Source organism: Vespula vulgaris, chromosome 9, assembly GCF_905475345.1.
Source record: "Vespula vulgaris chromosome 9, iyVesVulg1.1, whole genome shotgun sequence".
Classification (NCBI taxonomy): domain Eukaryota; kingdom Metazoa; phylum Arthropoda; class Insecta; order Hymenoptera; family Vespidae; genus Vespula; species Vespula vulgaris.
In genome coordinates, this window is record NC_066594.1 from 2,919,403 (window position 1) to 2,943,684 (window position 24,282).

At 32.3% G+C, this 24,282-nt stretch overlaps 1 protein-coding gene across 1 annotated transcript; it reads left to right on the forward strand.

Moving 5' to 3' along the window:
• The first annotated feature begins 15,870 nt into the window (after positions 1 to 15,870).
• LOC127066056 (uncharacterized) lies at positions 15,871 to 23,720 on the forward strand. Its single transcript, XM_050999296.1, has 4 exons — positions 15,871 to 17,520; positions 18,288 to 18,530; positions 21,775 to 21,917; positions 22,160 to 23,720. The coding sequence occupies exons 1-4, from the start codon at positions 17,437 to 17,439 to the stop codon at positions 22,248 to 22,250; spliced, it is 561 nt and encodes a 186-aa protein (XP_050855253.1). The 5' UTR covers positions 15,871 to 17,436; the 3' UTR covers positions 22,251 to 23,720.
• The last annotated feature ends 562 nt before the right edge of the window (positions 23,721 to 24,282 follow it).

A 24,282-nucleotide genomic window follows, 5' to 3' on the forward strand; every position in this document is an offset into this window, starting at 1 on the left:
AGCCAATTTATTCGTTTCATTTATATACCAAGACGTATACCTTTTTATTCCAAAAAATATTTATATTTCTTTGAAATATGTATAAACATTTATTAATAATCTTTGTATCATTTATTATATTTTCTTATGAAACTTTCATATATATAATAAAAATACTCCCTTTCCTCTCTCCCTCTCTTTCTCTCTCTTTCATATATACTTATTAACTCGTTCATCCCATATTCATTTGTTGATAATTTTGGAATAAAAATATATATACCCTTGACATATTTTAATATGCACTCCTGAGTGCTGGCTGCCAATATATATATTCATCTGCATTACTGAATGCAGGTATTTTGATTTGTCATCAAGTCTTGTAGATTTTTAATCAGGATAACCAAAATAAACAGAATAATCAGAATAATCAGATTAATCAGATTAATCAGAATAATCAGAATCAGATTACAAAAAGGTAATGAGGGTGAGGATATGGATGATAACGATAATGATTACCACATAAGAGTCATTTTGCAACTCGTGGTAGAGCTGTGTTGACATTGAAATATGCATATATCTCGTATATATACATACACATTATGAAATTATGAATATGAAAAAATATGATTAAAATATGATTATCCTGAATTAAAAATCAACACGCTTGGGTATCCAAATGCACTCCTGAGTGCAATGCTGCTGCAGGCCACGGACGTCCACACAATATTTAACGAGCGTGACTCTATCTTTGTAACTAAAAATTTACTTCAAGAAAAGACTCTACTTTAAAACTTTAAAATGCAAGGACTCGATTTTAATTTAAAAAGAAAATATGCAAGGACTCGACTTTAATTTAAATAGAAAAATGCAAGGACTCGACTTTAATTTAAAAAGGAAAATGCAAGGACTCGACTTTAATTTAAAATGAAAAGAGGGAGGGCTTGACTTTAATTAGAAAAAAAAATAAAAATAAAAATAGAAAATGCAAAGGGCTTGATTTTACTCTGAAATGAAAAATTGACTCTACTTTTAAAAGATAAAATGACTCGACTTTACTTTAAGAAAAAATTGCAATGACTCTATTAATTAATAACTAACTGCAAAAGCTTGATTGTAATAAAAAAAAATTAAAAAAAAATTAAAAATAAAAAAGAAACATTTTCACGAACGCGAGTGCGGAACACCGTAGTAAGGAGATGGAATGGTCCATCATCTCCATCCAGGAACAAACTACTACGAGCATAAGTGTCAACGTGGTAAAGGATAAAAGGGGTTTTGATAAGACCACAAGCCATTAACGAAGGGTTCGACATACCGACCACCTTTGAAAAATGACTTGTAGTCGATAGTTGCCCTCTTGAGCCACATATATGTGGGGGCCTCTTCAGCACACAGCCACTTCTTGCTTCGTGCCCTAACCACTGCATTGGAGCATTCCTTACGTGCGACGCAAGATAAGTTTACGCATCAAAAAACGCCCTACCGTTCGAAGCAACGCACCCACAAAGATTGACATACTGCAGTGGTTGCTACTACAAGAACGAAATCGTCCCTAAGCTAAACCGACCTAATCCCGACCTGATCTCACTTTACGCAACAAGACTCAAACCACTCGTATAAACGCACGCATTGAACGAGACGCAATGATCGCAAGCTAAGGGGTTGGGAAGTGAAAACACATTTTCGCACGCAGGTTTGTTCTGTTTTTTCTTTCTTTTTTTTTTTTCTTAACCTAACGAGCGGTAAGCGCTTGCAACGTAAAGTATCGACTTCTTCTAAGTAGTATAACCACTGAAGTATGGCAAAATTCGCGAATGAATCACCCCAAACGGCACTGACGAGTCCCAACACGTATTCTCAACTGCGTTTTCTACTCTGCCTAGGTGCGTCTCGATTTTCTAACGATTTTTATTTATTTATTTATTTATCCGATTAAAAAAATAAAAATAAAAAATAAAAGTAAAATATTCGTATATAAATATTCGAACTAAACCGTAAAGTTATCCTAGCCTGCGGACGATTAATGGACTCAAAGAATCCACCAAACGTACACAATAACACAGGCACATTTAATCGAATGCTCCAGCAGATATAATATTCATTCTATTCGATGAACCTATTACATACTAACATTAACTCGTTGCACTTAGAAGATGGATATACTTTCGGTAAAATGTCAAGATCACAAGAATTGTAATACTTTCATTTTACTTATGCAGATATAATTTATTTCTAAATAAGAAATATATAGATGGTAAATAATTTAAGAATCGCGAAGTGCAAGAATTAATTTAAAACTAAGTATCGAACTAATTCAAAATCCTTTGCTAAGTTCAAAAGATATGGGATGTATCTGATGTTCTCATTGGGTGCAAAGTTTTGCGAACTGTTTGATACTGATTTATTGCGTATGCAAAGTGTCAGCAAAAGATGTAAGAAAAAAAAATTAAAAAAAAATATAAAAAGATAAAGTTCAGCCATGCTGAAAGATTGTAAAATTTGCTGAAACTTCACAAATCCCCGGAGAAAGGACTTCCCACTCCTGAGTGGAAATCGCATCCTTACCCGGTCCTTACCTACTTAAAATTAATTGACACATTCACTCAGAAAAGTATGCTACCTGCCTGCCTATGACCTATATTTAAAAAGTGCAAACATTCACACCAACACATACACTCCACGGTTCTCTCACACTCCACCAGGGTGCAAAAGCCTACACTAGAGAGCATGCCCCGGGGCACCTCCGACACCCTAGTTCAACCACGTATTTTTTCTAATATATATAGGAGTACGTACCATTTGCTGAAATCGACTGCCAAGGCTAATGATTATTGCATATATGACTAAAGCAAAAAATACTAGTACATACTAGTATACATATAGATACTAGTAATATATACGAGTATTTAAAATTTTCCACAGGAATGTGGTAACTATTATGCAAATCGATATTGATATAATCGTATATTAGATATATAATATATCTATTTAAAAGTTATCGCGAAACGATGTACAATGCACTTCCTAAAACGCACATACAAGTGCAAGGTACACCGTGCAATCACCAGCACAATGACAGCCGCTAAAGAGGAAAACTTAAAACTAAAACCACACTGACTGTTTCTCACCCACACGAGTAACACCTGGGTTAAACGCATAGATGAGAACGCAGAAAGCATGGGGGGAGAAAGGGGTATTAGTATATTAGTGCTGAAAATCCTGAGCTAAAAAATGATTAATTTATAATATATATAAAAAAATATATAAAAAAATATATAAAAATATATATATAAAAAATATAAACGGACTGTGACTCTAGAGTCTCTTTGCACGTCTTATTAGCAAGAGCTCAAGCAAGGATGGATGATGGTAGGCGGTCACCACATATGAGTGTGACCACCACATATGGGTTTTACCACTAAAAGTGGTAAAAAAATAATAAGTGGCAAAAATAGTTTTGCAACCCCACCTGTATGCACCGCTTAAGGGCCTTTGAGCGACCCGCGGTAGGCAGTCGTTGACATGGAGGGATGAAATATGCACATAGCTCATATATATGCATACGCATTATGCAGTTATGAAATTTCATTATTAAAGAATATATAATTTTAATAAAAAACCTCGGACGACTCCTTTCATCAAATGGCTGTTCTAATGAAAGAACGGGATTATAATCCACCACTTAACTGCCAGAATCTATCCGTCGCGGAAGGGGTTTGTCTTCTTGCTCATTTGTTGGTAAATCGATATTTTGAAATATCGAAGTAAATCGCGATTAAATGGACTAAGTACGAAGCAATGCATGCAACGTAAACCACGTTATATGCTTTATACGAAATCGGGTAAATGAATGCCCGATTTCATTACTAATATCGCGAGCAAAAACGAAGAGAGAAAAAGTGCTAATAAACAGCACTGTAAATTAAACGACTTTGAAACAAGAAGACCCTGGCCTGAGCTATATATATGCACATAATAATAATAATAAAATATTCACAAGAAAATATCTAACTAAACATAGGGACCACTCGTGAATAAAATCAAAGATTTTAATCACGGACACTTTTGCTCGTTTCGGACATGGGACGTCTGCGAATACAACCAGTAACCCGTGCCGATAAGGACCTTTCATCCTCGGCATGATGGGCACCAGAGGAACTTTAAATTTTTTCACTTACTACTTAAGAAGTTCTGCGATGGCTCCAAAACACTCGTCCCCCTCGTAGGAGGTTGAATGATGTCGTGAAGTTGGTTGAAATTATTGTTCAATTGATGAATTGTTGAATCGTTGAATCGATGAATCTGTAATACAAAAAAGAACAAAAAAAGATTAATTATATGTTGCATATCGAACTAATATATTTATGAATGAATGAAAATGATTAAAAAATATATATATGATTTAAATGACCAACGAGAGGAGTTACGATTGCAAGAAAGAAATATACTTACATGTAATTGTATCCAGACGAAGCTTTACAATCGTCGGTAAAGATGAAGAGGATGAATTTTTAAATTCACACTTTCGACCATTACAATATTTATCGCAACGCAATCCTCTTCCACCGAATAGGCCGAAAATGTGTTAATGATTCTAACAACGCGGCGAACATATAATTTTAACAAGAATATGACATAAATTCTTGTTTTGGATTTATTAACGCGACCGAGAAATTCTAAACGGCGAACAACACTGACTCTACTTCGCGATTGTATTTTATTTTATTTTTAAAGCAACCCATTCGGTTGCAAAACAATCAAACTGTTTCGTACAAGCACTGACTCTAAGATCGCATTGCGCGCGATCTACAACTGAAGACCTGTTGAATAAAAATTGTTAAAGCAAGCTGTGGCGTTTACTTCTACAATTTATATAGTATTAAATATTATATATTATATATTAAATATTAAATATCGTTATCATATCATCCAAATTACATGATTTTAAATTATGAACTTATATTACATATTTTGTATGCTATAATAATTAAAAAAAATATATATTATTCAAAAGATGTAACTGCAAAACTTGTAAACTATATTAAAATAAATGAATATAAAAGCAAACGATCAAAATCGCGTTGTATCTATCGTTTAAAAATAGATATAATCGCGATAGGGATATGTTTACAGAAGTATACTAATTGCGTGGATACCTATAAATCAAAATAGATATAGCATTAAAGTAAAACTAGACAAGGAGCAGTAAAATTGAAATTATAATATTTATAATATTAATTAAACGATTAAACGTATCTTGAAATTTTATTCTATTTTAATTTAACTTTTATTATACTTTAATTACATTTTCATTATTCTCGGTGTTTCTTAATATACTTTAAATTCAATGTAAAATACGTTTCAACAAATTTTTAATAAATTAATATTTAATCAAAATTATTTTCTAATACACCGAACGTCAGCCTCTGGCCCGGTAGTGCGTACGTTGTATAATATAAAATATACGAACGTTCGCAATACCGATTTCCGGATCCCACCACAAGGAGGTAGCTGCGTATGGGGATCCATATAAAAATTGTTTAAAAAACATATAAAATATTATATAATAAAAGTTCTTGATATAATAGAGCATAGAAACTTATAATAAGACTACTATAGAGAACACGAAGTCGTATAACACAATAGATAGTTCGTTAGAATTAATATAGAATTTGTTATATTAATTGAAATGAAATAAAAATATCTTAAAGATAAACTTATTTGTGTACACTTACATATGAAGAGCAGGAGGAAGTATAACTGCTATCAAATATGTAGGCGTCCAAACGAAATGATGAATATTATATTGACCAATATGACGAATAATAACCTGAAAATATTCAAAGTATTATTAATATAGAATAAGATTGTGTATCTATATGTATAAATATGTGTATATACGAGATTACATATAATTTATACATGTGATTTACATCTTAAATTTTCTTAAAGTCTATACATTGTACGTATAGGACGAAGAGTAATAGAAACTACAGGATAATTGCTATTAATTATTTTCAAGATTAATTAAATACGATGAATTCAAAAAGATTATTAATAGAGAAAAAGATTAAGTAAATTTATATATATGAATCTGTTCACACATGTGTAAATGTAAGTTGAGTATTCAACATATAATGAAGTATATTGAAATCTAATATGATATGAAATAAGATTAATAAATTGTAAATGATTAAATCAAGTTTATAAAATATTATATATAATATAAATGAGAAATTATACGAACCAAAATTAATAAAGCAGGAACGAGTCTGAACACGTCTGGACGGCTGCTGGTACAAACAAGAACTGCGAAGAGATGAACTAGAAAGGTCGTTCTCTTGATCGTCCTTAGATTGTTTACACGTGCTATTGTCGATACTGCCTAAATACTACGTACAGAGCAGCGTATACAAAAACATGTATATAAATATACATATAGTAGAATATTATCACGTACGAATGTTTTTTCTTTTGTTGCTTGCCGGAGACTCATTTCTAAGAATTATTCGGCAATTGGTAAGGGTACTTTAAAGCTATTATTTATATGCTATCTTTTGCTCTTTGTTTAGGAGTTCATTATATGTATTCCAATACAGATTTTTAATTTTAAAATATGCGCATATAATCGTGAAAATAAATAGAATAGAAAATATAATATTTAATCTGAAAAGCGTCAATAAAAATAACTATACCATCCTATGAACTAATATAATTTCTATAATATAATAAAATGCGTAATTAAAACGAAATTAATCAATACGTTCGTCCGTACTCGTCCAAATGTTATATAGGAATAAAGATTTCTTTGGCCTTGAGAGAGAGTCGACCCACGACTGTTTCTGTTTTGATTTGATTCGAGAAATTTCTTACAAAGAAACAAATGATGTTATCTATCTCTCTCTATTAAGCCTCGTTATATGTATTGAAATAAAATAAACTTACATGTGTATCGAAGAGATGTATAGACTGATATATTCGACGCTCTGTATTGTAGAAATTCTTAGAAATCTGAAAGAAGTAAGATTATATTACTTCAGAAAAAGATTAAAAGTGTGTGTGTATGACCGAACCCCCTCCGCCTGTCTATGTGTGTACATGTATATACGTGTGTACGTGTATATACGTGTGTACGTGTATATACGTGTGTACGTGTATATACGTGTGTACGTGTATGATCGTATAAGAAAATCGAATTTAATACAAAATATCAATCGATCACAACTATTAACGCAATATTATTGATCAGAGCACCATTAAAAAGCGAGAGAAGTATCGATATTGTGAAAATAAAAGAGGAAAATTGAAGAAAACATGCGACGCAAGAGCTCTCCGAGAGGCTGATTTTATTTTCGTGAATATCTTTTAAACGCGATGATGCCCAGACTTGCCGATACGGCCTCATAAAAATCGTGCATTTAGCTATCGATTGATATATAGGAAGACGGTGTACGTTAGAAAAAATTTATTAATTACCTGTAATTATGCGGAGCGACGAAACACCGTGTACACATGTCACTGCGTCCAAGATGGCGACTAGACCACTGGCAAGGAAGGAAAGTAGATCCTGTGACGTCATCATAGGTACAGCGCGGGTAAAATCAAATACTACATTTGTCAATTAAAAATAATAAAAAATATAATAGAGGTGCGTAAATAATACGATACGGATGACAAATATAATTAATTCGAATTTTAAACATAGACAATAATTTTCTAATGAAATAATTAAATTTTTTAACGATATAGACATATTAAATAGATACGCACTTGTATCACAAGTACCTATATTATCTCTATGCTTTATATATTACGCGCGAAATAATGAGCAATTTTTAAATCGAAGTAATTCGATGATTTGATGTATTTACACGTATATATATCTAATATATATGAGTCAAATGTATCTTCTAAGTATATGTAAAAAATAATACTTCTTCGGATTTTTATTTACACATATCGAATAATTACGATCGTAGTAATGTATCATGTATCGATAATAATTGTATATAATCGAGAAAGCGCGACTATCGAAAAGAAAGGAAGAAGAAATGATACATATGTAATATGTACTATAGAGAACTAATAAATTGAAATGTATATAAGCAATGCAATTAAACCACGAAAATATGTATTATTTTTAGACAGACTAACCTATATAAATTCCAAGAACTGGACTGGCTTACAGAAAAGAAAGAAAGAAACAATACCGATATTTTTTTACACAGACAGTACACCCATACAAATTAATGTCGACCTCGGCAAAACACTGAACATTCGTAAAAACCGTACCTCCAATGCGCATATATACGTATATTATACACGCATACATTCTTCAAAAAGTACGAGAATTCGATCGCATTATATACAATCACGGATTATGTTTACTCATCCTTCACAATTACTCAGAAAATAACAAAAAAAGAAGTTCACTAACCAACAGTAGACGTTGATCCTTCAAACAACGAACATCCTCTTGATTCCGGCACAGAAAAACGATGCACTAACACTGATTCTAATTCGACGCTCTACTGTTCTATCTCGTGAAATTCTTGAATATCTGAAAAATGTGAAATCTCAATTAATATAGGATACAATTAAAAGCGTATGTAAAGTGTATGTGAAAAAGGAGAAGATTAGAAGAGTGATGTGTATATATAATGTGTAAAAAGTCCATACATGTCGTGTGTGCTTGTGTTTGAATATATATGAAAATTGAATATAATACGAAATATCGATCAATCATAATTATAAACGTAAAATTATTGATCAGAGCATCATTAAAAAGCGAGAGAAGTATCGATATTATGAAAATCAACTGGAAAAGTGAACAAAAATTCGACGCAATAGCTCTCCGGGAGATCAACGAAAGGCTGATTTTATTTTCGTGAATATCTTTTAAGTATATGCGTTAACGCCATAATATTTCGACTTGTGAACGCGGCCTCTTAAAAATCGCGTGTTTAACTATCGATTGGTGTATAATAATCAGGTGTACGTTAAAAAAAATCTGCTAATTACCTATAATTAACGAGAGGGACGGGGCGACGTGTCTGCTTGATACGAACTGAAGCAGCAATGGCGTCATTTACAACGTGAAATTAGTTAGTTATGCTAGAAGCGGCACATCTGCGTCATTTTAAAAATATAACGCACTAATAAATATATTAATTTTTCTTAATATTTTATTGAAAAAATAGCACAGAATATAGTATTCAATTGCAAAAAAATCATTGAGAATGGTTGTCAAACATTTTAGTGTTTTCTATAAGTCATAAAATATCCGCCAAATGCGTAGATTCCCGCGTATGTATCAACCTATGCTTCTTCTCTCTCCTACTTCGGAAGTCAAGAAACGATTAGGTAATAAATCGAATAATCAATGAATTTAAGTTTCTATGATCAATATCGTTTGTAAATGTTCGGCAAGATATTTAATTATATTTGTTTATAGATTGTTCTATAAATATTAATTATTAAATAATTTCTATTCGAAAGTACTTATTATGTACTCGTCGGTAGGCAGAAGTTCTAATGGTTTTGAAAGAAGAAGAAGCTGCAACGAAGAAGAAATTGATCGGAATAAGGTAAGAAAAAACAGAGATTTAGTCTAGATTTGCGATCATTATTGATCTATATAAATTTTGAAAAGTATTAAGATATTGACCAATATCATTTTTTGCAAAAATATCTCTTTTTCATCGGAAAATATGCGAACAAAAATACTCTCTCTCGTTGCTGTCACACAGATGCCGCACACATTCACACAAATCCATGGAATCCAGTATAAAAACATTGGCTCCAATCTGCGAAACTACTGACCTGTGTAAATTAGTACGCTTCATTCGTTATTTCTTAGAAAAATTCGTCCTTTTAATGCAAAGGTAAGTAGCACAAGCAAATACTTTTTTATTTTTTATTCGTTCGTACACATTTCCTATGTAGCTACATAAGAATTTCGAATTAGTTTTCTTCTGTTTTATTTACTTTGATTATTATTTCGTTAGTTTCCTTTTGTGCGCCGACGAGTGAGCATCTCAATACTAATAGACACACGTTCCGCGAGTAAAAGAGAAGAGTTAATGTAAGTACATTAGTCGATCACTCGTTCATTCAATAATCTATACGATTTGTATCGTTTTAGAATTAAATGGAGTAGTGGGGATACTCTGCCACCCGTAAAGTGATATAAGGCGGCCGCCTTTGACAGTGGGTCCAGTCATGCCACGAATTTCCACCATTCGCATATGAATCCTCGTGGTACGCACGCTCCGCAAGTAAAAGAGAAGGGTTAATGTAAATACATTAGTCGATCACTCATTCATTCAATAATCTATACGATTTCTGTCGTTATAGAATGAAACGGGGTGGTGGGGATGGTCTGCCACTCGGAGGAGATATAAGGCGGCCGCCTTTGACAATAGGTCGAGTCATGCCACGAATTTCCACCATACACATATGAATCCGCGTGGTACGCACGCTCCGCAAGTAAAAGAGAAGGGTTAATGTAAATACATTAGTCGATCACTCATTCATTCAATAATCTGTACGATTTCTATCGTTATAGAATGAAACGGGGTGGTGGGGATGGTCTGCCACTCGGAGGAGATATAAGGCGGCCGCCTTTGACAGTAGGTCCAGTCATCCCACGAATTTCCACCATACACATATGAATCCTCATGGTACGCACGCTCCGCAAGTAAAAGAAAAGGGTTAATGTAAATACATTAGTCGATCACTCGTTCATTCAATAATCTGTACGACTTCTATCGTTATAGAATGAAACGGGGTGGTGGGGATGGTCTGCCACTCGGAGGAGATATAAGGCGGCCGCCTTTGACAGTAGGTCCAGTCATGCCTCGAATTTCCACCATTCGCATATGAATCCTCATGGTACGCACGCTCCGCAAGTAAAAGAGAAGGGTTAATGTAAGTACATATTTATATCACTCATTTTTTCAATATTCTATACGATTTGTTTTGTTTTAGAATTAAATGGTGAAGCGGGGATAATCTCCCACCCGTGACGACAACAAACTCAGTCCTTTGACCGATTATGACAGTTACTAGTTCAGTTGTGCTTCGGATTTCAACGAGGGAACTTAGAAATTTTCACAGATGCAATTCGTGCCAGTATTAACAAAGACTTAAAGTAAGTATATTTCTCTATTACATATTTGTTGATTGATTTATACGGTTTATATTATAACAGGGATACTAATTATTTCCTTTATATTTTTGTTTCAGAACTTCATTGCAATCGCGCGCGTTGCAATGATGTAGTCGAGTGTTAGTATCGCTAAAATAAATTTATCGCGAAGTAGAAGCAGTGTTAGTTCGTTCGCGTTTCGGGATTTAAACCATAAGTGTTTTTGCATAGACTGCGCGCAATGCAGTCGTTAGAGTCAGTGTTTGTTCGTAAAGTTATTTGCTTTCTTAACAGTCGCACAGACTGTATTTATAATATATAATAGAGTTTCGCGAAATAAATTCAGTGATCGTTCGTTAATAAATAACTACCGCGAATTAGAGTCAGTGCATCACTGAAGAGGATCTCGACCAACTTCGATGTCGACCTACCTCATTTTCAACCAACTACGAATCATCCACCCTCAATTTCGACCTAAATCGCGGTCGAGTGTTTTGGAGCCATCGCAGAACTTCTTAAGTAGTGAGTTAATTTTTAAGTCCCTCCGATCACTCAATCATGTCGAGGACGAAAGGTCCGAATCGGCACGAGTGATTGGTTGTAATTAATAAGTAAAAGAGCATTGAGTGACCATTAGTAAACGCTTTGTCGATTTTTCGTTTCAGAATTGGTTTAAAGTTGCGTTATATTTATTATTTTTCTTTCATGTTTTAAAGTAAACGATGGTTTTAGTTCTTTGTCATTAACTGTAGTTATCGAATACTGTTGTAGTTGTTAAGGCACGAAGCAAAGAAGAGGCTATATGCTGTAGACGCACCACAAATTGTGGCTCAAGAGGGCAACTATTAGACTATTGAGTTATTTTCGAAGGTTTGACAAAACCCTTCGAAAATGGCACTCAGTCACATTTTAATTTTACCATGTGGTCACTCAAAATGTTCTTATGTAATAATAATGATGACTTCAGAAACACGGACAACGTTACATTCCATCTCTCTTCCCGCATTGTTACGTGTATGCGTAATAGAACGTGTAATAAAATTATTACATATTTTATTCATTTTTCTTATTAAAGTCGAGTAGTAAATTTTTCTTTTCTTTACATTTTAATTTCTAAAGTGCAATTAAATTTATAATTTATCATTTTGATAAAATCAAATTCTATATTAAAAGCATTACTACAAAACGTATAATATGTTACACTTATAAGAGATTACAAGCTGGAAAAAATAAAAATATACTGAATAAAAGTACGTATGAAATTAAAACACACGCACCCAGATTTGAGGAAAGTTCTATCTTTTATCACGTTACGGGAAGAGAATATTCGTTTAGATTACGGTCGAGAATTTTTCATTTTGATTCTCTCTTATAAATTTAAATTGAAATAAATTCAGAATTATTCCATTTTAATTACTTTAGTTTCTATCGGGTGGGACCCTTGGGAGGGGCCCTCGGGTGTGGGCCTCAGGCGGGTTTCGTTCTTTCTCTAGAGAAAAATTAAACAAATTTGTGGCAAACTGATTATGATCTGGTCAAATAATCTTCTAAATGTTTATCCATTGTTCTGAGTTCTATCTTTCTCTCGAGCACGTTTTGCGTTTCTTATCTTCTTCTCTTTTTTCTTTTTCTTTTTCTTTTTCTCTTAGTCTATTACTTTTTATCTGTTTCTGGTTAGATCATCGAGGGGCCGATCATCGAGGGATCGATCATCGTCAAATTAAATTTTTACAGGGAAGTATTAATTGTACATTTGTTTTTTTCAGTTTATTTAATTATTAATTTATTTATTAATTTATATTGTTTAATGATATATTTGATTTTAATTATTGTATTTTTTTAATTATTGTTTGACTTTTATTATCTATATTTGCATATAATTTTGCATATAATTTTTACATGTTCATCTTTTCTTCTTTCATCCTTTTTCTGTTTCAGGTTAGGTGATCGAGGGACGGATCATCCTGGGATTTCTACACGGAAGTTAAAGGAACCTCTCTGCATATAACGTTTGTTATACGCAGGGAGGGTATGTCTCCTTGCTTCCGTACGCGAATGATAGGGAAAACACTCACGCGCGTGACGGCCGGCACGCGCGTGGGTGTTCGCGAACGCGAGATTAAGTCCTACCGAGGACTACGCTTTGATTTTTGAAATCGAAATAGACACGACCGGTCGTGTCTCGAGATGTCTGAAGCCGACGGTGTGGACGGTGGAGCTTTCTGTAAGCGGGGTTTTATACATCTCCAGTTTGCTGAGAAGCCCGAAGCTCCCGAAGCGGAAGGCATCTCGGATCGTGGAACTTAGAGTAGAGTCCCCGTTAGCCCGTGGGTCCTCAGATGCAGCAACCTCCTCGCGGTGGGACCTGGGTCGGCAGTACTTGTGATGTATTCATGTCTTATAGCCTGCAAGTATTTCCGAGCAAATGGCTGCATATTTGAAGACTCATCCAAAATCTTTTCTATGTAATTCCAAAGTAAACGTCGAAGTTCATACGTTTTACATCGATTCTTATATCTTTTGTATATTCGGAAATGAATACACCAGATTAATTATTAAAGATTCTCTCGGGTGGGTCTCATCAGTTGGGCTCATGGGCGTGGGCTTCTTTGCGGGTCTCCTTTCAGTATCGTTAAATCGAGCTCGATTTTCGTACTCTAGTTTTGGTCAAGCGTACCTACATTCTATGTCCATCTTCTCTTTTCAATTTCATCGTTCTCACACGTGCATGTGTTACCTTCCGGTTATTCTTTCTTTTCTTCCGAATTCTATCGTTTTCACATGCGCGCATGTTCCGGCTTTCTTTTCTTTTCTTTCTCTTCTGCTTCTCCTCCTTTTTATGAATTTCGATATATCGGCAAGAGTCCGCTATGTCGTCGAAAGGTTCGGTTCATAATCGATCATTAGACGCGAATACGGGCAGGATAGGAAGAACACTCGCGCGTGTGTCGGCGGGCACAGGCGTGGTGTTCTCGGGCGCGATTAAAAGTCCTACGGTAAAGGACTTCGTTTGATTGCTAAACCGAATAATGACCGGTCGTTTGTCGGTTCGTGTGCTGCCGAGTGGTATGGATCTGCTATCCGTAAGCGTGGACTGACCCTCCTCCAGTTAGCCGCCTGAATTCTTGGGTAGTGCGTGGACGTCGCGAACGCGAATTAGAGTCACCGTTATACTAACACTCCCGGGAGTGTTCGGGCGCGATTAAAAGTCCTACCGGGGACTTCGTTTTATTGAACGCCGTTTATTTGATCACGCCGGTCACGCGAACTTTAGAGTAGAGTCCCCGTTAGCCCGTGGGTCCCCAGATGCAGCTACCTCCACGCGGTGGGACCTGGGTCGGTAGTACTTGCGGTATATTGAAATCTATGTCCAAATTGTTTCTAAAATTCATAATTAAATTATATATGTTATCTAAAATCTATAACGAAATTGTATATATAATCATATAACGCAAGTACTACCGGGCGGATGGCTGCATATTTCGATCTATTTCCAAAATCTCTTTTGTGTTAAATTTCGATTAGACGTTAAATTAATTACACTTTACCGTGTTAGTTATATTTCGGCAATTAGATAAATTGAATATACCGAAATTCTAAATTAATAGAGTTATAAAATTAATATGGAAACACAGAAAACTTTTCTATCGCACTTACGTACTCTGTCATTCCTATTTATCCTTCTTTACTTTTATTACTTATATACTTTTAGTAATAATAGACTTTTGATAATTCTATCAATAATATACTTTTATTTATTATATTAATTACTTTTATTAATTTTTATTAATCATTAGTCTCGGGTGGGACCCTTGGGTGGGGCCCTTGGGTGTGGGCCTTAGGCGGGTTTCGTTCCTTCACTAGAGAAAAATTAAACTGATTTATAGTACTCTGATTGTTATCTGGTGAAATGATCTTTTAAATGTTTATCCATTGTTCTGAGTTCCATCTTTTTCACGAGCACGTTCCTCGTTTCTTATCTTTTCTTCTCCTCTTTTTCGTTTTTCTTTTTCTTTTTCTTTTTCTTTTTCTCCTACTCTATTACTTTTTATCTGTTTCAGGTTAGATCATCGAAGGGCCGATCATCGAGGGATCGATCATCGTGAAATTAAATTTTTACAGGGAAGTATTAATTGTACATTTGTTTTTTTCAGTTTATTTAATAATTAATTTATTTTTTAATTCGTATTATTGTTTAATTATATATTTGATTTTAATTATTGTATTTTTTTAATTATTGTTTGATTTTTATTATCTATATTTGCATATAATTTTGCATATAATTTTTACATGTTTATCTTTTCTTCTTTCATTCTTTTTCTGTTTCAGGTTAGGTGATCGAGGGACGGATCATCCTGGGATTTCTACACGGAAGTTAAAGGAACCTCTCTGCATATAACGTTTGTTATACGCAGGGAGGGTATGTCTCCTTGCTTCCGTACGCGAATGATAGGGAAAACACTCACGCGCGTGACGGCCGGCACGCGCGTGGGTGTTCGCGAACGCGAGATTAAGTCCTACCGAGGACTACGCTTTGATTTTTGAAATCGAAATAGACACGACCGGTCGTGTCTCGAGATGTCTGAAGCCGACGGTGTGGACGGTGGAGCTTTCTGTAAGCGGGGTTTTATACATCTCCAGTTTGCTGAGAAGCCCGAAGCTCCCGAAGCGGAAGGCATCTCGGATCGTGGAACTTAGAGTAGAGTCCCCGTTAGACCGTGGGTCCCCATATGCAGCTACCTCCACGCGGTGGGACCTGGGTCGGTAGTACTTGTGACATATTAAAATCTTTTTCTAATTTATATAAGAAATCTATAACTAAATTATAAATATAATTTAGTTAGAACGCAAGTACTACCGGGCGAATGACTGCATATTTCAATTCTCTTTTTCCAAAATCTCTTTTCTGTCTAATATCAATTAAACATTGAATTAATCACATTTCAAATTGTTAGTAATATTTTGACAGGTAAATAAATTAAATATATCAAAGTTCTAAATTAATTTGTTGAGAAACGCACAGAAGACTTTTCTCTCGCACTTATGTTCGCTGTCATTTCTATTTATTCTTATTTACTTTTATTACTTATATACTTTTATTACTTATATGCTTTTATTAATTTTTATGAATTATTAGTCTCTGGTGAGACTCTTGAGAGAGGCTCTTGTGACGGCCGGCACACGCGTGGGTGTTCACGAGTATGTATGGCGTATAGGAAGGAAAACTTCTAAAGATATTTGATGAAAAAAAATGATTAATTATCTGATGTTGGTATAACAGATTTCTGTATTTTCCATTTAGTAATCCTGTAGAATGATTTTACGATATACAGCCTCGCATAATGTTACATCTATTTAAAGTATATTTAAAATTCGGAACATACATTTATCAAAAAGAAAAAAAATATATTTCTATTAATTACCAGACATAATGATTTTCAATTTTTTTCAAATAAAATAATTTATTCTACAAAACGTATAGTAATATAAAGTTGCCGTTTTTTTTTCACTTATCTTAGACAAAAAAGTAAAATTTGAACATTCTCTCGATCAATATTGTAAATCAAACAAAAAAATGTGTAAAAGAAAACCAGATAAAAACATTAACCTCGCAAATTAACTTGCTATACTGTAAGACTTTTCTCAACTACACCGTTTTGATAACATAGCTGCGATACAGTGGAATAACAGGTCCTAAGCTCTCTAAATATCAGCATTACGTTGGTAAAATGCCACGAAATTATATCTTTTTTACTCAAACTATTACGTTAGAATTGCGTTGTAATATTTAACATTGTTGGTAGGAGAACCTCAGGCACGATCCTATCTCAAAAGGAGAAAAGAAAATAGAAAAGCGAAATTCTAATCTCTAAAAAAAAAAAAATACAAAATGAGTAACCAAACGTCGAATTAATTTTTTTTTACGAATCAAAAAATCTAACCTAATCCCACCAATTCGATTGATAATATAGAACAACGACGGTACAAATAAATAATACGAGATAAAATAAAAAGAGAACAACGAAGTTTTAGTTGCGGCCCTGTTTGAATTATTTTACGTTAGTTCAGATACATACATAGGCTGATATACGTATACGTACATACACAGGTATATAAAGAAATATAGGGAGAGGGGGATAAGATGGATATAGAAGGGAAGGAGTACGTTTGTGAACTCGTGTTACAGAACAGGCAGACTTTCTCTCCCTCAACTGTGACATAATTTCTTACACACCTGGCAAAGTGTTCTCTCTCGCGGTTCAACGGAAGCTGGACTAGTTTCGTTTATCATCAAACCCGGTGCGGACATGCCAAGTAGTCACGGTGTCCTTGTCGCTCTGCTTTTTACCACCCTCGCGGTAGTCATCGTTACTAGCAGCATCGTTCAGCAGGTAAATAATACAAAAGAAAGATAAAACAAGAAAAAAGAAAAAAAGAAGAGAAAAGAGAAAGAGAAAAAGAAAGAAAAAGCCTAATTCATCTAACCGTCCCCGTTGTTGTTGTCTCATCGTGCAGTTCAAGAAGTAAAATTACCAGTCACAGTGAATGTAAAAACCGCTGTTGCATTCCATGAAAATATATTTATGATCGCGAAGAAACCGTCCGGTGAGAGGCTAATGAGTATAATTCGCATGAAATTCGTATTTCGCGAACAACTGTAATTGGTCCGTTCGCAGGACATCTTCTTTACGCCGACGTTCTTCCATGAATTTTCTTTCTTTTCCTTCTTTTTTTCTATCTTTCTCTTGAAATGTGAAAGAAAAAAATAATAATAATAATGACAATAATAATAATTGTGAAATCATGGTACTTACAAATCATTTATCATCGTCTTACGATTTCACAGATGTTATAGTATACCCAGATCAAACTTAATCGTTCTTCAACTCGACAAGATAAAATGTCGATAACAATTATGACGAAAAACGATCTTACCTTGGGCCTAATGAAGGCTAAGAATTATCTATCTCTGTCGCACTTCTTGGCTAAACATTAATTCTTTTTTTTTATTTTTATTATTATTATTATTATTGTCTTCTTTCTTGTTTGTTAATGAACATTCTTTAAAACGAGTAAAGAAACTCGTTAAATCTTATATTACGTGGGTATTATTATCGACGATAACGATGATGATAATGATGATATTTTTTTTTCATAGAAACGTGCAGCGAATTTCGATTATTACGACGATGGCTATCAAAATTTCCAGCCTGTGGTGAAGTTCCAAAGGCCAATTGTAGTTCCAGAATACCCGAAAAAGGATCAACAAGATCTCAGTAAGATTCCCGGTATTCCTGGAGTAGACTATCCGATTTATCACAGCGTTCCAAAGACCAGTTTTTCTTGTGCTCATGTACCCCATGTACCAGGAATGTACGCGAATGTAGAGACCGGTTGTCAGGTAAATCAACTATTATATGACTTTATGAATTATTTTTTTTATCAATAAAAATTATGCTTGTTCCGTATGGCAACTTTCAACCTGCCTAATGATTTTTTTATTTTAAAGCATAAAAAGAATGAAAAAGAAACAAAATAAATGAAAATATTATAATAAAAATGACTAAAATAACCAAAAAAACTGCGATCGTACAAATTCTAAACGTGATTCTGTGATTAAAGAAATTCTAAATTAGTGTCAATTGTAAGAAACTAAAGTATAAAACAAATGAGAAAAAAATAATTAGAAAACTATGAAAATCGTAATTATTGAAATTCTTAAAGTTGTAACTATTCGATTGTAATGAAATAATATTTGTCATAACTGTATAAAAAAGTTTTTCCATAGATTCTAAAATACAATCATTAATTTTATTATACAAAGGTAAGAGAACGTTCAAAGCCTGAACATTTGAAATATTTCAACCATGTTGCAATCCTTCCGCGAGCTTAGAGATTGAATTTTCCAACATTAATAAACTGGAAAGAACGTCCTGAATCAAGGACTTCTGCAATGAAAGTCCATACCATGCGAATATCTTAAACTATATACTGTTACTTTTTAACGCGTATTACCTTAGAGATCTACGTACATTGATCTAAGATTAATCTGGCAAATATAAAATCACGTATACAATTATCTATCTTATGTTATTATTTGTAATTGACAGATTTTCATTTATTCTATTGTGAAGTAGCAATTTCATGAAGTTACGAATTCTATCTCAGTAATTTATCGAAGCAAATTACTGAGACATCGCAATAGGTCGGAAAACGAGAGAATGATAATTAAGAAATCTTTAATTACGTTCGAATCCCTTGATTATATGTTGTTCTATTCAACAATAATTTGTATTATTCTTAGTTCGATTAAAAATATTTTTATTTATTTATATATTTTCTTTTTTCTTCTTCGATGAAGCAATTTCAATCTTCTTAATTAATATCTTTCATTTTATTTCGTATATTTTTGAACATTCACTTCATTTTCATTTGTCATAATATTAATTTATATTTCATATTCAAAAAGTAATGTTTGTTAAATATATATTATAGATTTCACGTATAATAAAATATCTTTTTTAAACTTATATACACATATGTAGAAACTATGCAGACAATTAAATTAAGATTTAATTTAAATTGAAAAGAAAAAGAAATGTCAGATAATTGTTATATGAAAAGTCTCGAATGTAAGAAAAGATTGTGTGAAAAAACAAAACGTTAGAGAGAACGGCAAAGAATTATACAAGCTTCAAGGCAACTTCAAAAACTTCCGGCGGAAACGCACATGGTGCTGTGACACATTATTTATCGTGATTATACATGAACGATTTTTTATTTCTATTTTTCTTTTCACAACGTTTTAAAAAAATTGCTAACAAATTACTTACAATTTCTTTTTTATTTTATCGAAAAGTGAACGGTTTTCATCGATATCGTTGGTCGTTAATAGACATTTTTTTGATTTTCTATCTCTTTCAGATATTGCTTCAGCAACAATGAGAAAACAAAAAATATTAAAGAGAACGTCTTAAAAAAATGTAACTTCTACATTCGACGCTGATACGAATCCACAATATTGTGTCGAGTTGTGTTATGCAATTCTCTTTCAGGGAAAGTATATCTCTCTTTTATTGTCCGACGATCGAAGAACTTTCGACAGCTAGTTTTTAATAATAAATTAAAAAAAAAAAGGAAAAAAAAAACGGGAAAAAAGAAAGAAAGATGGAGAACGTTATCACGTTCGGATCAATCAAAAAGAAAGTAAAAAAAAAAGAAAAAATATTTGCCCAAAGGGTAAATAACTTTCGCGATATTTATCGACAACGTTAAAGACCTCTCGAAATCACTTTCCAATTCATGGCTTGCACCGAAATTCTTATCTCTTCTCGTAGTTATTGCATCGTGAGCTCAAGGAATAATCGAATAAACAGAGCGTATAATTATGAAGCAACAGTTTTTAGGGTGTAGCTTATTTCTTATAGTGGAAGAATAGTCGTTGATGTTAATTCAGTTAATGAAGAACCCAGGAAACTCTCTTCGATGCGACTTGCGACTTACAACATGACACGGACGTTATACTTTTGACGATTACATATGTTACTTGAGAAATCATTTTTATACGTAATAACTTTAAGAATATATCCAATTTCTTTTCTTTTTTCATTTAAAAAATAACATTTTTTCATTTATTCTTATTAAAAGAGAACTTCGCTTCTATTTTTCTTTCTTTTTTCACAAAAACTGTTCCTTCTTCATTTTTTTGATAAAGAGTACAAAATTTCTTTTGCATTTTCTTTTTCTTTTCTGCGTGTAAAATTATTTGTTCCTTCGATTTTTTTTTTTTCATTCATTGCTACGTTTTTCGTCTCCCTCATTAACGTAAAAATTCGTTTTTAATTTCAATTAAAATATTAATACATATTTCACCAGAGTTTAATAAAATTTCAAAAACGACATAGATAATCAATCGAAATGTAAGCAGTAATTAGATAGATCTTTCTATCCCTTTTATTTTGCGATAAAATTTTATAAAACACTGTGTTATATATAACTCTAACATGATTCAAACGTATGTTTAAACGCATGTATGTATTTTACGGTCATGCATCGTGATTTTACTTTCCGCGACGTCGCAAACTTTCTTCGCGAAGAATGTCACTAGTTTTCTCTCCTCGTTTACTTTTCTCGAGACTCCTCACCAAGGTTCTTTGAAGCAATATTACATACATATGTCATTTTTATGTTTTATATATATATATTTTTTATTTGGTTTTATTTTATTTTATTTTATTTTCTTTCATTTTACTTCATACCTTTTTATTTACATTTTAAAGTTTCTACTCGTGAGAAATAAACTTTATTTGTTTTTAATTATTCTAACTAATTGAACATAATCATAATTGAAACATTTTTTCAATTATACACTTCTAATCTTAACTATAATTTTTTTCTAATTACTCATATTGTTAATAATATAAATTTTTTTAATTATGCGCTTTTAATCTTAAGTACAATTTAAAAGTTATAATTAAGTATATCTTAATATAATAATTATTATTCATAATTTAATATATATATAATTAATATATAATATATAAATAAATTGTTAATGAAAAACATTTTTGAAATTACATGCTACTAATTTTAAGTATAATTTCCAATAATTATCGTATCATTATTTCCATTTCGTTATTTTTCAGGCCTATCATATATGCCACGATGGCAGAGAAGGTCAGCAAGGGGCCTCGTTTCTGTGCACTAATGGGACTCTTTTTAATCAGCAAGACTTTGCTTGTGATTGGTGGTACAACGTGAATTGTGCTTTAGCGCCACAATATTACAGGTAATTAGTTAATTAAGTCATTGAGAGAAAGAAACGAATATTGTAAACTTACAAGACATCGAAACACTAATCGAATTACGTTGACTTATTCTTTTTTTCAATTCAATTATTTTTTTATCTTTATTAAGATTACGTATTTTTCACGTTATCGCATAATATAAACATAACTTTCTTCTTATTCTATAATTTTTAATATATCGTATATGATAAACATTGTTTCATTTTTTCTTTTCTTATTTCAGATTAAATTCGGATCCATTGACGAATCCTTATGTGTCGAAAGAAGAAAAAGATGCTATCAAACAGAGATTAAATCGCATCGTAGTGCTCTAATTTCTAATTTTAATTAATGAAAATTTTATTAAATTTATTTGTATTACTGCGGAGATCATGATCTTAAAAATTTATTATAAAATCGTGATATATCTAATAGTCATTCCAAAATTATATTGCAAAATTAATCTCGGAAAAAATTGTAAATGCATATTTTGATAAGTACATAAAAATATTCATTTATTAAATATGTACATTTATAAAAAATGTTAAAATAGAAAAGAAAAACAAAATTTATTGAAACTATTTCTCAAAGTACTTAATAATCTTATAATAGAAATTAATAATTATAATATATTACTAATAAATATATATATATATTTAGCATATAGATATTATTATCAAAATACTTAAAATTTATATTTGAAGGAAACTATCAATATTTTACACATTTTGATAGACTAAAACACATAAGTTGTATCTTCGAGAAAAATTTTATATGCCTCAATCGCATTATCTCCGCAGAATTAACAATTAGATAACGATTGAAGTACCATCACGTTTTACTTTATATTCTATACGTTTTATATATTGTTATCTTCTCTCAAAATTCATCGAAAAAGCACACATTTAAAGAAAATAAGAAAAAGAATATCTACAATGAAATAGAGCCTAGATATACTATCCACAAATTTATTTATCTCTTTTCTTTTTCGTTTTTTGAAAAATTTCTTTATCGCTTAACACATTGGCGATCGCTAAAAATAGAATGCTTTTATATACTCAAAAAAAAGAAAGAAAAAATATTTGGATAACAAAGCGCTCCCAAAAATGAGAAACTTCTCGTTATCTCCAATAGATCCCATATGAAAATAAAAAAATTCTCTTTACAGATCGTTATCTTTAAACGTTTCTCGTCAAATTTCACACGGTACGAGCTGTGAATCAGCGTTCATTCGTGACTCAGGGCAACAATGTGAGGGTAATTTTTCTTGAAGGACGTGAAAGTCAGAAAGCTCTTGCGTCGAAAGGAAAGGAAAGGCTAGGACGATAGCGGGAGATGTAAACTGAAAGAGAGAGAGAAAGACAGAAAAAAAAATAGAGAGTGTGTATGAGAGAGAAAAAGAGAGAAAAAGAGAAAGAGAGTGATATGGTAAAGTGAAAATTGAAATGGTTCTAACTCGATTCTCGCTGAAGAAGTATCTTTTTCTCTCTCTCTTTCTCTCTTCCTCAATCTTCCTCTGATCATTGAAAAGAAAAAAAGGGCAGAAGATAAACCAGAAACTAATAAGTAGGATGGTGAAAAAGAAAAGCACGATAGAGATTCGAAAGGGAAGACGATGAAAAAATATTGCAGTATCTATTTCCGGATATAAGATGAGAAAAGGAAGAAAAAATGATTAAATGATAACTTCCAAAGTAGATCATCATCAAACTTGATTTCTGCTTGAGAATGTATCGATTCCAAGTTTCTCTTCGTTCTTTTAAAAAAGTTCTAATAAAATATAGATGTCTGAGCATAACATTGTTTCATTTCTTTTTCTATTAATTCTTTTCTTTTCTGTTTTCTTTTTCTTTTTTTAATTTTCTATAACTTGATGCAAATCTCATAATGTTGAACCAATCACTTCTTGAATATATTTAAACGATAATTAATACAATAATGACATTATTTTAACAAAACAATTTGTCGTATAAAAAGGAAACATGAAAAACTTCAAATATGAATTGACGATAAATTTTGTCCTAATAAAATGAAATAAAATTTAACGAAACACAAATAACTAAAATCGTATGTATTGCGTCAAAATTAATTACACATGTAATACAAAGGTTATAAAAAAATAATAATGGATAGGGTTAGATCAATAATCTAGACCAGATCAAAATATTAACAGTGTTAAAAAAGAACAAGTTCAAGAAAAGAAAATCAAGAAAAAAACAAACAAACAAATTCAAAGAAAAAACTTCTCCAATAGAAAAAAATCAATTTAAAAACGTTTTCTTGGCGTTCAAAATCAGAGTATCAAAAGTCCTGCAATGTTGCATATAATACATATATTAATTAAATTGTGCTAATATATATAAGTTC